The sequence below is a fragment of the Haliaeetus albicilla genome, chromosome 27 (assembly GCF_947461875.1).
Source record: "Haliaeetus albicilla chromosome 27, bHalAlb1.1, whole genome shotgun sequence".
Classification (NCBI taxonomy): Eukaryota; Metazoa; Chordata; class Aves; order Accipitriformes; family Accipitridae; genus Haliaeetus; species Haliaeetus albicilla.
This window is the reverse complement of record NC_091509.1, coordinates 2,203,386-2,218,812: the sequence shown is the minus strand read 5'-3', so window position 1 is coordinate 2,218,812 and position 15,427 is coordinate 2,203,386. Positions and strand designations below refer to the sequence as shown.

The window sequence follows — 15,427 nt, the reverse complement described above, 5'->3', positions numbered from 1 at the left end:
TGGAGACGGGGGTAGGCTCTGGGACCGCGGGGACGCCGCAACGGTGATCGCCCCGCCCTCTGCCCCGCCCCTCGCTCCCAGCCCCGCCCCCGGGCTCCGCCCCCGACACCGCCCGTCGCCCGCTCTCGGCGCTGTCGCGGCGCGATGACGTGAGCGGGAGCGCGCGGCGGCGGGTCCCGGCCTCTCCGCCATGGCGAAGACCGTGGCCTATTTCTACGACCCGGACGTGGGCAACTTCCACTACGGTGCGGGCTGGGGCTGGGCGGCGGGGCCGGAGGAGAACGGGAGAGGCGGCGGAGGGGCCGGTCGCGGACTTGGGGCGGGGGTACGGTGCAGCCCGGCCCTGGCTCGCCGGGGCGGCCTGGGGACGGTGCCCTCGCCCCGTCCCGGGGCCGAGCGGGCCCGGTGAGGGGTGGCTCGGCGGGTCCCGTCACGGCCCAGCGCTGGGCCCGGGCCCGGCCCCGGGGCTGGCGGGCGGCTGGTGTTTCCTCCCGTCGTCCCCCCCCGGTGACTCCCCGTGTCGTTTCCCTTCCAGGAGCCGGGCACCCCATGAAGCCGCATCGCCTGGCCCTGACCCACAGCCTGGTCCTGCACTACGGGCTCTACAAGAAGATGATCGTAAGCGGTGCTCCTCCTGGGGCTCAACAGGAGCCCCCCAACCTAGGCAGCGGGGGAAGAGGGGGCTGCAGTGGGTGGCTTCGGACAGGCAGGTGTTTCAGGCTTCGGCATGTGTGAAGGGTGCCGGAGACCCGTGCGTCGTCCTGCTGACTTCAGTCGTGGCCTCCACGTTAAGGCTTGGTCAGTGTTAGTACGTTCTTGGCAGCTTTCTTGTGTTGCTGCCTCTCCTTCAGTTCCACTTTTGGCACAGCAGGTAACAGAGTTGTTGCAGACAAGGTTTTAAGCAGTCTCCGGCATTCTCATCGGCCTGAGCCCCCACCATACCACCCAGAGCTGCTTTGAAAGCCACCGCTGTTGGCTGTTAGTGTCTTGTTCAAACGTGTGCATATAGTGTTGTGCCTGGAGGTGCAGCAGTGCCCCTGGGGACCATGCACGGGATTCTGGTGTCTGTAGCCCTTTCTAGAAAGGACCCAGCGACCGCTGTGGACCGTGTGACCGTAGAATAGTAAAGCTCAAAAAAAAAAACCCTCAAGAGGCTTGCTAATTCACCTTGATGCCTTAATGGTGTTCACTAATCCCATCTCATACCTGATTGGTGATTGTACAACCTGTTCTTCAAAGCCTTTGTTGCCCAGCCAGCTCAAACAACTTAGTCCAGAGCTCTCCGGTTCTTACTGCTAGAAAGACTTTCTCCTCCTAAAATCTAGCCTGTGTAAACCTGATAAAACATGATTAGCCTGTAGCCATAATCAAAAAGAAAACTTAAATCTTCATCCTTCAAGAAATGAACTAGTTTGGGGATAGTGGAATATCACTATGAATGTGTGGTACCCCTCTTTTGAATTATTTTATCCCACTTGGTGCAAGTGGGATTGAACGGTGCTCCTTTCCCTACAATCCTTGTTCACTTTTTTTGCCTGTTCTTGCAGCATAGAACAAATGAAAAGCTCTCACAGGGCATGTAACTTAATGCCCCATGATACAAGATCAAGGCAGGAATAGTAAAGTCTTCTACCATTCTGCCCATTTTGATGTACAAAACAAGCCACATGCAGCTGCTGATTGTTCTGGGGCATCTCATTTTGTCTCCTGTTGGCTTATGCTTGCTTTCGGTGCAGTGAGATTGCTTCTGAGCTGTTTCGGACCGTTGAGCAATTTAATTCCTGGGCTGACTGGCACAGTTCCAGGTCATGCTATCTGATCCAGAGGCTGGGTTTAGCTGCTGCCTATTGTCTCCACAGCCTGTGACCTGTTTGATGTGCCCTGGGAAAGGGCCCATACCCAGAATGTTATTCTAAATGTTGTAGGCTACAGCTTCTGGCACTTCTGGTTTTATGTACATATATGGGCATACACACATGCATTTACAGTGTCTTTTCATGGGAATTACCTCATTAAGAGGTGAAGAGCACTTCTGTCACAGTCATCATCATATGTAGCTAGCAAACAAGGAGGGGAGGTGAAAGGAGGGCACAAAACTGTCATTGCTCTGATCTGCGAGGGATGTTAGGACTTTCCCCTGTCCTTCCTCTTTGTGCTTGTGCACCTCACCCTTCTGCAGTGGGGCTCTGCTCCTTGTGATGCTCTGCAAACCAGCCGCTTCCCCCGTTATTCATGAGCCTGAACTGGGTGACCCCGGAGCTTACTCTGAGGTGTGTGCTCTCAGAATGATTGTAGAACTCAATAGTGGGTTGTTGCGTGTAGTTGTAGATGATTGCAAGGAACTGGTAATAGTTGGGCTTGTTTTGAGGCTGTAGAGAAGAAAGCGTGATCAACTTGTTTCAGTGATGTGTTTTCACATCTGCGGCATGGTTTAGGGATAAATCATGAGCTGCTGTGAAAACATGGTGATTGTGCAGAGCTGTCAGACAGAAACGTGCGAATTCCAGACCTGACTAAATATTTAGCTGTTGTGGTACCAAAAAAAAGCCTGTCCTTAAAAGTCACTTCTCAATCACTTGAGAATCAGGCGATGTTAAAATCAAAGTTGTATCATTGTGAGCACAAGAGAGTGGGGTTAGACCAGTGGTTTCAATTCTGGCATGTTTACAGTGTCTTTTCCACTATATGGGCAGGACAAGGTGCAAAATTCTTGCAAGCGTGATGGCAATACGGTTTTCCTGCTTTTTATTTTTTAGGGTAAAGTCTGAACAGCCAAACCACTACAAGTGGGGCAGAGTGAAAAGCTACATCTCAGCTGCTTTGTACCTGCCTGTCCGTGCTGCACAACTTTGTCATTATCTCTAGCACTGTACAAGTGCCTGGTGTTTGGCATGGGCTCAAGTTCAAGCTCTTCCACTGCCAGCATATCTGTTTCTGTGGTGAGAGACTTGCGGATTGAACAAGAGCAAATAGAAAATAAGCTGCCCCAAAACTAAAGCACAATATCAATTTTTAAAGGAAGGTGCTAAAATGGACCAGTGGAACAGTTCCTTGATGCAATATATAAATTTAATTTGGTGTGTTTAAACATCTGAAAAGCTTTCCTGTGTAATTAATACAATTCCCTAGTAAAATTGCATCCAGCCAGTGACTTGCTCTTGTGCTTGCAGATGAGTGCAGCTGGAGTACACTCAGGCCACGTGGAATCTTTGCAGAATTTATCTTTCAGATTTTTACTGTAGATGTAAGGAACTCCAGTGAGTAACTTCCCTAGAGTTGGGATTTTTCTTGCAGAAAAAGCAAAAAGCATATTCTGACATAACGCTTCTAAATGTCAGATCCATGTCTGAATGAGGCAGTAGGCAGAGCTGTATGCTTCACCATGTTTTTAGTCTTGAAACCCTTTTCTGGGGTTATATTTTCCATAAGATGCCATCATAAAGCTGAAAATTGCAGAGGAAACTTCATCCTGAACAGTCAGTGACTGGCAAAGTTACAAGCAAATAAAAGCAGGGATCATGGTCAGTTGTGACTATAAAAGGTCCTGTTAACTTTGTGTTGTGGTTACATCACTATCTGCCCTCTCTGCCTCCTCCAAATAAAAGGCTGCTGTCCTGTCAAGCTGGGTTTGCCTCTGCACCTTTCCCAGCTTCCCTGTGGCTGCGGCACACAAGAATGTGGTGAACCAAGGCTCAGCGTTGCTGAAAGAGGGGGGGGTTGTCCTGCTGCTCACCTTCCCTGCTTCTCTTCTGTGTCTTCCCCTTTCTTGTGCTGCATTTGGAAGCTATTGGATCCCTCTGTGAACTGATGCAATTCAGTAACTCAGCAAAGCCAGGAGAGTTTTCTATGGAGTTAGGAGAACAAGGCGGCAGACAGAGGGGACTGAGTGCCAGAGCTTGCTTACGAAGGTGGGTGGGATTGCTGGGAGCAGGGTGAAGGGTGGAAGGAGGCAGGTTTCTTCTGCCAACAGCTGAGTCTGTCTTGAAGCTTCTAGTCTTTTTGTTTCCCTCCCCCGCCCCGCCTTTTCTGTTTTGAGTCACACATCCCTACTTTTTATTGTCCAAGAGAGCCTCTGGATATCTGGTGAGAGCTATTTCTTCTCATTGGTTTTGGTCTTGTTTGATTTAATCAGCTGTCTGGATTCCTGGGAGGTACCTGTGCAGAGCCCTCATGGGGAATAGGTCTTGCCCTCACCTTTAGCAGCTGCACTAATGGCTTGTGCTTGTGAGTCGCCTCATCCTTCTTGTTTGTCAGACCCAGCAGCCTCTGAGAAACACTGCACCCCATGCATCCATGTGGAAAACACCATACCACATGCAGATCAAATCAGGAAAGAGGATGATGGGTTTGTTAGGGTGTATTATGTGTCTGAAAATTAAAGTGTTTCCTGCTTAGCCCAGGAAACAGGCACGTTAGTGCAGTTGCCCTGATAATCTTCCCTTCGGAGACAAGCTCATGCATCTTACTATTTTGCTCATGTTCCACTTCTTCTATGAAGTGCATGCTTTAATTAAGAGAAATTGGGAAACACAAAAAAGATCTCTTACTGATTTCAGTTTAACTTTAATTTCCTCTTGCCAGGTATGTGGTGTTAATTTTTAACTTCCTGTACATTGAGGTATGTGTGTTTAGTGCCAAAATGGCAAGCCTGTATTGTCACAAGATCTTTAATTTTAATCCATCCAGTTCCCTGACGGTTTTTCACTGGCTTTCCAAAGGAAACAAAGCTTATGCAACTCTTCCGTCCATGAGCTTTCTCCAAATAACTTTAGAACCTATCAGCTCATTACAGGCAAATTGGACAGAGGGACCAAAGCCACCCCTATATCAAGGTCTTAAAATTGTGTGAAAGCTGGTGGGTGATTAGGGAATAGTGCCCCACAGTGAAGAAAAAGCTGTAGTTTGAACTCAGCTGTTTTATTCTGCTGGCTTGCCCAAGGAGGGATATGTGCACAGGGGGGGAAGGAAGGCATTGGAGAGTATGTGGCAAGAGCTACAGTTATTATGAGAGGCAGGAGACTTCTTTATGGCTGAAAGAGAAAAATCAGTAGGAAAGCAGGCTTCATGGAGCAACTTGTTGAATTTAAATGAACATGAATGTCAGGAAGCCAATGTATTGGAACATTTTTTGCTATACCTTGTGCAGGTCGTTCGTCAATTAGCTTGAGATTTCTTACAGCTAAAGCAAATGCAAGTTTGGATGGGAAATGAGTCTTGCCTTTCTCTCTTGAAGGTTTTCAAACCATACCAGGCATCCCAGCATGACATGTGCCGATTCCACTCCGAGGACTACATAGACTTCCTGCAGAGAGTGAGTCCCAATAACATGCAGGGATTCACCAAGAGCCTCAATGCCTTCAACGTGGGCGATGACTGGTGAGTGCTCTGTGCTTCCTGCAAACCCACAGTCAGAAAAGGTGCTGCTGCATTGCTCATGTTCAGAGAACTCTTTTAGAATGTCCCATTTCTTATTTGCTCTTAACCAGAATGAGGTGCATGTCCCTCCTGTCTATATCAGATTACTGGAACCTCCTTGATTCCTTTCCCTTCTCTTTAGATCTTGCAGTCCTCTTTTTTAGATCTATATTTAAGCTGTAAGCTTGTGGGGTTAGAGACTGTATCTCTACTTGTTCTTGCAGAGTCTCCAATTCTTCTTGAATGTGCTAACTATATTTTTAAATAATTGCCTGTCATTTTAGCTGCCTTAATATGTGCATGTTAAATTCAAGACAGCTTCGAGAGGCTGATTTCCAGGTAGAACTAAGGAGATATTCGTGGTTTTGTACAAAACTACATGAGATCTTGTTGAGAATATTAAATTCCAGTCTTTAATGCTTGTGAGAGATTAAACTTGAAAGAAAATTATGGAAGGGCTCTGTGGGTGACCGAGGAAATAGCAATATGCCTTGTCTGGTTGAGGATTATAAGGGCTGTCAGAGTTAGATTGTTCTTACGTAGCCTGTGGCGGTGAAAGCTGTAAGTACTAGCATGGGAGGAGTTACATTAGCTAGAGAACAGTGTTATCCCAAGAAGATACTAGTATAGCCTGGTTTTTAATATTCAGGCTGAGAATCAGAAGACTGTTTGTAACCTTGCTGCTCTGATGATCAGAAACCATCTTCTTATCAGAAATGAAAGGGGAAATAAAACCCCATAGTCTTTAAGCCATTGCTTGTCCATGAATGAAATGTGTGACATGGTGCCAGCAAGCTGGTGACACAGGGGCTCCAGGTCCTGTGTTTCTGTACTCTCCTGGTGCCTGGACTGGCTCTGCGTGGTGGGATGGATCAGACCTCAGTGCTGTCTTAAGAGCAGTGTTCACCTCTGGTTGCAGTGTACTGCATGCTGGGCTGGGGACTGGTAGCAGGATCTTTCAGATACAACAAGGAGGGGAGAGTGCAGGAGCAGACCAGTCCTCCCCTCTCCTGATGCAGTGTCCTGCATCATGTCCTAGCTCTGGGCATATGTCAGCAGGGCTGCAGGACAGATGCTGGCACACGTTGTGAGCAGAGGAGCCTTTTCAGGACTAACTTGTAAGCTTTGGTAATCATTATCAAATTCACCGAGGTTCCCATTGTGTTTCCAGCCAGATTGCTCGCCTGCTGGTACTCATTGTGTTATAAGCAGGGTCAGAGTGACCCCAAATGAACTCTTTCACAGAGAATGAGTTTTGGTCTTGCTTAGGTCATGTCCCTGGACAGTTTTATTCCTAGCTTTGCTCTGGAGAAATGAGGAGGAATGAGAAGATGTTCTGTGTTTGAATCATGGTTTCTTTTTCAGCCCAGTGTTTCCAGGCCTCTTTGAATTTTGCTCTCGCTATACTGGGGCCTCCCTGCAGGGAGCAACACAGCTGAACAACAAGGTAACTGCGTTGATGTGCTTATCTTTTGAAACACAGGTGTAAGCCAACTGGTTTTCAATTTAAGGAGAACCTCATGGATTTGTTTTGTAAAACAACGTAGCAAGCACTGCTGTGTTGCAGTGTAAATACCTAGTACTGTAAGACTTAAGCTTGAGACCATTCTTGTACTGTCAGAGGCAACCATTTAGTAGATGTTTAATCTGGAGGGAGTCAGAGAGTACTAACGTTGCAAGTACTGAAGTCACAAAGTACCCTCAGCGCTGTAGAACAAACCTGGGGTCTTCAGTGAAACTGGCTGCTGGGTGACCTTGAGAGTGCTGCTAGGTCTCTCCTATGGAAATGCACTAAATGAGGCCATGCAGAAGGTCTGAAGAAGAGCATTCCTCAGGTGGGTATAAAAAAATCTACAGAGGTGTTAAGTCTTTTAGAGACCTGAGAAAGCTCTAATAAGGGTAAAGAACAAGTGCAGGAACAAATTGTATGTACCAGGTGCTCTGCCTGCTGGTGGCTGGAGGGGGAGCAGTGGTGGTGGGAGATGATCTTTTCTGGTCTAGTGGGGAATGTAGAGCACAGGACTAATCCAGTATGGACATGATGTAACCAAAACTTGGCTGGGCTAACGATGACGATGGAGCTTTGGAAAGGCCTCTGTAGGAAAAGGAAAGACGAGAAGGGTGTTTGAGCCACGGGGCTGGGGAGGTTGAAGCGGGTGCAAGGTTGTTGTTACCACATTGTCACCTTTAACTAAGTTATCTTTCCTTTCTTAGATCTGTGATATTGCAATAAACTGGGCAGGGGGCCTGCATCATGCCAAAAAGTTTGAGGTAATGAGGCAAATCTACATATTGGTCTGTCTTTTTGAGGCCCAGGGTATGTGTTGATCCTGTTCTAAAGCTGTTCTGTTTTCTCTCTCTTGCAGGCTTCTGGGTTTTGTTATGTTAACGACATAGTTATTGGCATCCTGGAGCTGCTCAAGTAAGGACATGGGGCAAATGCAGTACTGTCCTGGCTGGCATGTGGTTTCCCCCTGCTGCTTCACTGTTCTCTCTCTCTGTTTCCCCTCCTCGTTTGCCTTTCTAGAATCCACGAAGGCCAATAACTTGATTTTTTTTCTGGCCTCCTCTTCAGGCACAAGTAGGGGGGCTTGAGAATTGGAATATCTGACTCCAGTTTTGTTGCATGCATCTTAAGGGATACGGAAGAGTTCTTCAATTCCATTTCTCATCCATCTGTGAAATACTCATTTCAGGGTCTCCTGAGTCTCTGCGTTTTTGCCACAGCGAGCCTTTTGTAGGTAAATGCAAATTATGGCTCACTGAAGACAGTTAAATGACTCGAATCTTTCTTGACTTGCTTGAGTGGCTTAAGAACAGGACTTGAGCAACACATGGATGATCAAAGGACACTTGCTTTGAGTAGAAAAGAGTCAGATTTGGTTTTTTCTTTTTGGAAAATGAAAAATAAATTCAGAATGGGAGGAAGAGTTACAGAAATACCTTCTGTTTCTTGGATTAATCTGTGATTTTATTTTTTTTTTGGTACTCTCAAATGCCCTCCTTGTCACTGAATCTGAGGCAAGACGTTATGGAATTAAAAAAGATTTGGGGTTGACCAGACAATAGTTACATGACTGGTGGCAAGTTTACTCACTGTCAAAGTCACATTTATGGAATGCACTGGGGTTTCTTGTACCTCCTGCCTCTCGGCCAGTCTTCCGTGCTCTGTGTTTGGAACTTCAGGTCTTCACTGTGTATCTCTGCACAGCCATTTTCTAGTCTCACGAGTCCCATATGCCAGAGGCTTCAAATACAGGCCAGTTACCCCTCATGGGAGCTTATAATATGTCCCTCTTCTCTTGTTCTCTGTTTTCAGGAACCATTTCTGTAGCAGGTGGCTGTATACTTGAGTTTGCTTCCCACCATGGGAGTACTGTGGTGCCTCTGGTCTTAGAAGGTCCCTTTCTCCCTTTACCAGTGTGCAAGGGCTATGTGTATACATCCCCTTTTTCTCCTTGCTGTCATTTGTCTACAGGACGAGTAATCTGGGCTGCCTTAAATAATTTATGTCTCTCTTGGGAGACTGTGGCAAGGTACCGGTCTGCTAATCAGCATGGGTCAGCACCATCAACCAGTTTGATCAGATCACTGCAGACATGCTTAAAGCCATGGTTCCAAAGCAGATGGCACGAACCACATGCTCCTCCTCTCTGTTTCAATGTTGTCTTGTTTTTTCAGGCATCTCCCCAGTCCTCTAGGGTTTTGGTATGGATGCCAGATCCCCTGTTCTTTGGGGATGGACCAGATGCAGTATTTCCTTGTGAAAAGTTGGAGAAGTTCTTTCCAGCCAAGCAGGCAGCTCTAGGGATGGCTTGGGGCCATGTCTCCAGTGCTCAACAGCACATCAGCTTTGACCATTACCCCAGTGAATTTACTTGTAATGATTTCCCCTTCTTCACCCTCTGTCTGTGACCCAGCAGGCAGCTTCTCCAGTAAATGCAGTTCAGCCTGGTGTTCTTGGTGCTAGCCAGCTGGGACATAGTGCTGCCAGTACTCTGGTATGTGGAGGAAGTGAAGTGTTCCTACCTCCTCCTTGGCTAGCTTACCTTTAATTTCCTTTTATGATTAAAAATTGTTGGAGCTCTTAAAGATTAACTAACAGCATGTTGTTTGTAGAGGAATCAAAACCCATCAACTTTCTAATGCCCAGGTGGCTAAAACAGGTTCCCTTCATATGCTTTCCAAGACATTTCTGTCCCCATCTGAAAATCTTTTATTCTAATATCTATTTCCAAGCACATCAGAAGAAATTTTTTTAGTGATGGGGCATGTTTGACTGTATACAAATGTCTCGTATCTAAACCGTTTGATATGTCTCAGGTGGGAGAGGTGAGTTCTTTTGGCAAGTGGGCTTGTGGGTAGATGTCGGTGGTGGTTTTCAGAGTGCCAGGTGATACCAAGGCACAGGGGGAATAGTGAGGCTGGGTGCGGTGCAGACAGTAATGCTGTTTTTCCTCATGTATTCAATAGATATCATCCACGTGTTCTATATATTGATATTGATATCCATCATGGAGACGGTGTGCAGGAGGCTTTCTACTTGACGGACCGCGTCATGACGGTGTCATTTCATAAATATGGGAACTATTTCTTTCCTGGTACAGGTATGTATTTTCCCTTAGTGTGAACCTGGCCTTGCTTCAGAATCCTTTGAAAGCTCTGCTGGAGTATAAAAGTGTAAAATCATGAAATCAGAGCTGCAGAGAGAAATGATGGAAGAAAGGGCATGGAAAAGCAATTAGAGAGGAACAGAAGTATAGTTATTTGTAAGAAAGAGGGATTCTAGCTAGGTTAAGAGATCTCAACCCAGACCAGATCTGGTTTTTCCACACTCTGAAGTCTGAGAGCTGTTATGACTCTCCTGTCTTTCCCTGGCCAGGTGACATGTATGAAGTTGGTGCAGAGAGTGGTCGTTACTACTGTCTCAACGTGCCTTTACGAGATGGCATTGATGATCAAAGTAGGTGTTCCCTGCCATTTCCCCTTGCCCAGGCATTTGCTGGTCCTTCTGCTCCAGAGCCATGACAAATCTACCTTTCTCTCCAAAGGTTATAAACACCTCTTCCAGCCAGTCATTAACCAGGTGGTAGATTACTATCAGCCCACCTGCATAGTACTGCAGGTAAGCAAGCAAGCCTCTGTGCACTTGTCCATCCCTTTCAGAGGCTGTAGGTTGGAGGGGGCAGCTATTGATGCATTGTGTTCTGTTCCCGGGGAATCAGGGTTGGTGTGTCCTAGCTGAGCTGCTGTCTATACCCTCTGGTGAATGAGGGTGGCCAAGGGGTGGGGATGCTGATGTGTGTCTGGAAAACAATGCCTCTGTAGCAAAAATTCAGTTGTTATTCTTCTCTTCCCCAGTGCGGTGCTGATTCTCTGGGTTGTGACCGTTTGGGTTGTTTTAACCTCAGTATAAGAGGACATGGGTAAGTACAGCAGGACTTGGGCAGAGCAATTAGTTGAAAGACCATCCTTCAGTCTGAAGGGCTCTAGTGAGTCCTCTGCTGTGAGGCTTGAGCTTTGACTTCGGCCTTCCAGCAGCACCAGCAGTTTTGGTTTGTTGTTTGTTTTTTTTAACTCTTGTGTGACAGGAGGGGGTCTCAGAATGAGGCCTTGTACAAGGTGCTTCAGAGCAGCGGTTCACAGAGTAGCGCATGGTTCAGGCTCCCTGCTTGGAAGCCCTGACCTTCAGGTGTATCACACCAGCTGCCGTGGTGTTTGCACGGTGGCATTTCTGACACATGAATGTGTGCTGCAGTTAACAGCTCTGGCACTTTTTTGTTTGGGGTTTGTAGGGAGTGCGTGGAGTATGTAAAGAGCTTCAACATCCCCTTGCTGGTACTGGGAGGAGGTGGTTACACAGTTCGCAATGTGGCACGATGCTGGTGAGTCTCTTATCTGCTTGTTGAAGGTCACCGGTTAAGCAGTTGCTGGGGCCTTTGTCCCTGCATGCACCATGTAGCTTTCTCTGGACTGAGATCATCTTTCTCTGGACTGAGATCATCTTATTGCATGTTTTCAGGACTTATGAAACATCATTGCTTGTAGATGAAGCAATTAGCGAAGAGCTCCCATACAGTGGTAAGTTGGAGTTCCGTTTTCCCCCCATTAGCTGAGCTAAAGTATTTGTTGTATCAGCTGAAGAACTACACTTCTGTTCTGCATTGACCAGAGGTAAGACCAGGGCCAAAGTGACTGCACTTTCTGATCTTAGAGATGGCCTTAGTTGTCTCCTACCACCCTGTTGTGGTTTAACCCCAGCCAGCAACTAAGCACCACGCAGGTGCTCACTCACTTCCCCCTCACCCAGTGGGATGAGGGGGAGAATTGGGAGAAAAAATGTAAAACTCTTGGGTTGAGATAAGAGCAGTGTAATAGGACAGAAAGGAAGAAAATAAAAATGATAATAATAACAATAATAAAATGACAATAATAATAATAAAAGAATTGGAATATACAAAACAAGTGATGCACAATGCAATTGCTCATCATATGCCTACTGATGCCCAGTTAGTTCCCAAGCAGCGATCCCCTCCCCAGCCCCACTCCCCTCAGTTTATATACTAGGCATGACATCACATGGTATGGAATACCCCTTTGGCCACTTTGGGTCAGCTGCCCTGGCTGTGTCCCCTCCCAACTTCTTGTGCCTCTCCAGCCTTCTTGCTGGCTGGGCATGAGAAGCTGAAAAATCCTTGAGTTCGTGTAAACACTACTTAGCAACAACTGAAAACATCAGTGTGTTATCAACATTCTTCTCTTACTAAACCTAAAACATAACACTATACCAGCTACTAGAAAAAAAATTAACTCTATCCCAGCTGAAACCAGGACACAGCCACCTGTAGACTTTGCTGGGCAGACATGCCCCTACTGTGTCATGTATCATTTAATTTGGATCATTTCCTATTCAGTGACCTGAGTGTTACTTTTGCTTGCTCTTTTGTTTCATATAATTCCTTGTGGTTGCAGAGCTGTACATCACTGTGCTTTTTAGGATCTGGTCACTCCTAGCATGGTGGGAGTGAACTCTGCTTTCTGCAGAGCAGTGCAGGCTGGCTCCCATGCCTCTGTGCTGTAACTCTCTTGCTCATTCCATCACAGAGTACTTTGAATACTTTGCTCCAGACTTCACCCTTCATCCTGATGTCAGTACGAGGATTGAAAATCAGAACTCCAGGCAGGTAAGTGCTTGTAGCCTTATTGCAATATCAGCTATGTACTTCCAAAACCCTGTGGTTGATGCTCTGTCCTGTGAAACCAGGTAGAGCCCAGGCAAAGAATTCTTGCAGGGTAGAAAACTGATGAAAAACAAGCAGAACCTTTCCTCTGGGATGTTGGAAAGTCTCATAGCATTTGAGAACCTTGCTGAGTTGTCTTACTGTTATTCTGTGTGCTTGAGTGTCAATGATTGAATTAACTTTCCCACCTCCTCTGCTCTGATAAATAGCTTTTTGCACAAATTTGTTTCTCGTGACCACTACATAGACAATGCAGGCAGGTAGCAGTGCTAACAATTGTGGCTCTGTGCAGACTGCCAGATCTCGCTGTGGTGATCCCTCTCTGTTTTTCCTATGTAGTACTTGGATCAGATCAGGCAGACGATATTTGAGAATCTGAAAATGCTGAACCATGCTCCCAGCGTGCAGATCCATGATGTCCCTTCTGACTTGCTCAGCTATGATCGCACAGATGAGCCTGATCCAGAGGAAAGAGGCTCTGAGGAAAACTACAGCAGGTACCAGATCTTGTTCTGGAGAAATGGGCTTCCCTTTCTGTCCCTGCTAGGATGGGCAGATGATACACTGGAGACAGTCTGTTTCCTAGAACAGATACTAAGTCACTTCTGAGTCTCTGGTTTTATCCAGGGAGCCTCTCCCTAGAACTGTGTCATCTATTCTCATAATATTTCATGGGGTATTTGGGTGCAGGGCATCTTCTGATCTTTGGCAGTGTGACCTGGGCATTCTTCTCTGGCTCCAAGGGTGTCAAGGCTCTCCTTGCTGATAGTGATTGTCTTTCCCCCAGGCCTGAAGCTGCCAACGAGTTTTATGACGGTGACCACGATAACGACAAAGAGAGTGACGTTGAGATCTGAGGGCTCTGATGTGGGGCTCTGGACTGTGGGGGGTCCCGCATTGGACATGGGTGCTTGGAGCAGATAACTGGGCCACGTAGGAGCCAGTTAGCCCTTCCTTCATATTTGATTGCATGCGGTGGCAGCAGAAACAACACTACTGCAAGCTTCCGCTACCTGGAGAGGCAGAGAGCAGTGAAATGTGTTCCTTACTTTCCACCATGTGTCATGGTTCCAGCTGTCAGCACTCTGGGAAATGGAAATTCAAGTAGGCTCCAATCTGTGCTGTGTGCTGGATGGCAGCTGTGCAGCTGCCTTCAGAGCCTGACCCATGCTGGTTCAATCACCTCCTGTAACTCCTGTGCAGGCTTCTGCCAGCAAGGTGGGAGCTGGAGCAGTTGTGCCTATGATCTCTGCCTCTCTTCAGCAGCAACACCTGATACATCGTACCCTGCCTGGCCCTCCACTCAGGTACCCAGTTGACTGTCCTCTGAAGCCTGCACTGAGAGTTGCTTCCTGATGTCCCTTCTAACCATCTGATGCTCCACAGCTCAAGGAAAACTATGCGAGAAGACAAGGCCAGCTGTGGAATAGGGGTCAGGAGTGTCCCTGGAGCAGGGAGCAGCTTGATGGAGCAGGATGGAAGAATGTATGCAGAGCACAGTTTTGTTCATTCCCCCCCACTCAGTTTTGTGTTCACAAATGAGTACTGCAACACTTTGCCAAGTTGGACCTAAATTCCCTGTTTTCTTTATTCTTCGAGAGGCTAAAATCACTGTGGAACAGAGGTTTGGCTGCCAAGGTCAGTACATAGTGTGTCTTGCACCTTTAATGTAGCTTCCAGCTGTGTTTTCCAAGTTCACACATGGCCCTTCTGTGTGTTAGCAAGAGATTTGGGCTGCTTGCTCGGAGTGGAAACCATTCCCTCTTGACTGTACCCAGGAGATGGCGCTCTGCTTGTGGGTGAGGGGAAGCTGCTTCCTCCAAGTCCTGTCGTCTTGCCCTCACACAGCAGAGATTTCTCTTGGCCATCCTTCAAATCCCAGACTTTGCTGCTCCTTCGCCGGAGTCATCACCTGGTACCTGTTGTGGTTTGGAGTGTGCCATTTGGGGAGGCGGGAGGGGTTTAGCCTCAGACTGTCTGTACTGTTCTGTTTGTTTACCAATGTCTTTAAACATTAAATGAAGAGGCAGTATTTTTCTTACCTGACCTGTTGTTCATCTCTTTAATGCTCACACCTTTTTGGCTCCTGTCCTCCCAAGGATTGAGAACGTGCCTATCATCTGTGGCAGAGCAGTGTCCTCTGCTGTCTGAATGGAGGGCATTCAGCTCCTCAGAGTATATGCTGGTGAGTTTTCAGCATCAGTGCACAATGAGGAGAGTGCCCTGAATTCCCTTACAAGAGGTCAGGTGGGCTGGCGGACACTCCTGCTTATGCCTCCAATTCCAGTTAGAAGCTTTGCAGGAAGCTGCAGAGCTGATTCAAGAAACCTTTCCTGCAACGGTTTTAAATATCATGGTTTCTTTGAGTTGCAGTTTCCATAGGAGTCTGTTCTTTGCAGTCTCACTTCCCTAAAGCCCTTGTTGGTGATTATTTTTCTTTGTTTCTATAGACCTGTCACTACCTCCCTCTTCGCTCCCCATCCCCACGTCCATGACACTTGTCCTTGATCAAATAAGCTCATGCTGGCCTGTATGGATTGACATTCTTCTTGTGTCTAGTCTCTGCCAATAAATCTGTGGAAAAATGGGAGAGGTAGAAAAGAAAAAGGTATCTAAGAGACACCAACTTGACCAGATCTGTTGATGTGTTCACAGGCAATGCTTATTCCTGTTAGGATGTTTGTACAACTGCCAGCCCAAGGCTTCAGATTTGTGGGGAGGAGGTAAAGCTTGGCCAGAAGTGAGCTACAGTTCATGTAGCTACAGTGCGA

The 15,427-nt window shown here is 47.1% G+C and overlaps 1 protein-coding gene across 1 annotated transcript; it reads left to right on the top strand.

The window, feature by feature from the left end:
• The first annotated feature begins 118 nt into the window (after positions 1–118).
• Positions 119–14,702, top strand: HDAC3 (histone deacetylase 3). The gene is made up of 15 exons (XM_069772504.1): positions 119–245; positions 536–618; positions 5,234–5,376; positions 6,781–6,862; positions 7,630–7,686; positions 7,782–7,837; positions 9,889–10,022; positions 10,298–10,378; positions 10,467–10,540; positions 10,777–10,841; positions 11,211–11,300; positions 11,438–11,496; positions 12,520–12,599; positions 12,996–13,153; positions 13,444–14,702. Exons 1-15 carry the CDS (start codon positions 191–193, stop codon positions 13,511–13,513), a joined length of 1,287 nt encoding a protein of 428 aa, XP_069628605.1. The 5' UTR covers positions 119–190; the 3' UTR covers positions 13,514–14,702.
• Positions 14,703–15,427: the final 725 nt, after the last annotated feature.

Excerpts from the sequence above, each read along its gene's own strand:
- HDAC3 (XM_069772504.1), top strand. The coding sequence starts at position 191 with ATGGCGAAGACCGTGGCCTATTTCTACGACCCGGACGTGGGCAACTTC. Across the intron at positions 11,301-11,437 it reads CGCAATGTGGCACGATGCTG|GACTTATGAAACATCATTGC; the intron begins GTGAGTCTCTTA and ends GCATGTTTTCAG. Across the intron at positions 12,600-12,995 it reads AAAATCAGAACTCCAGGCAG|TACTTGGATCAGATCAGGCA; the intron begins GTAAGTGCTTGT and ends TTTCCTATGTAG.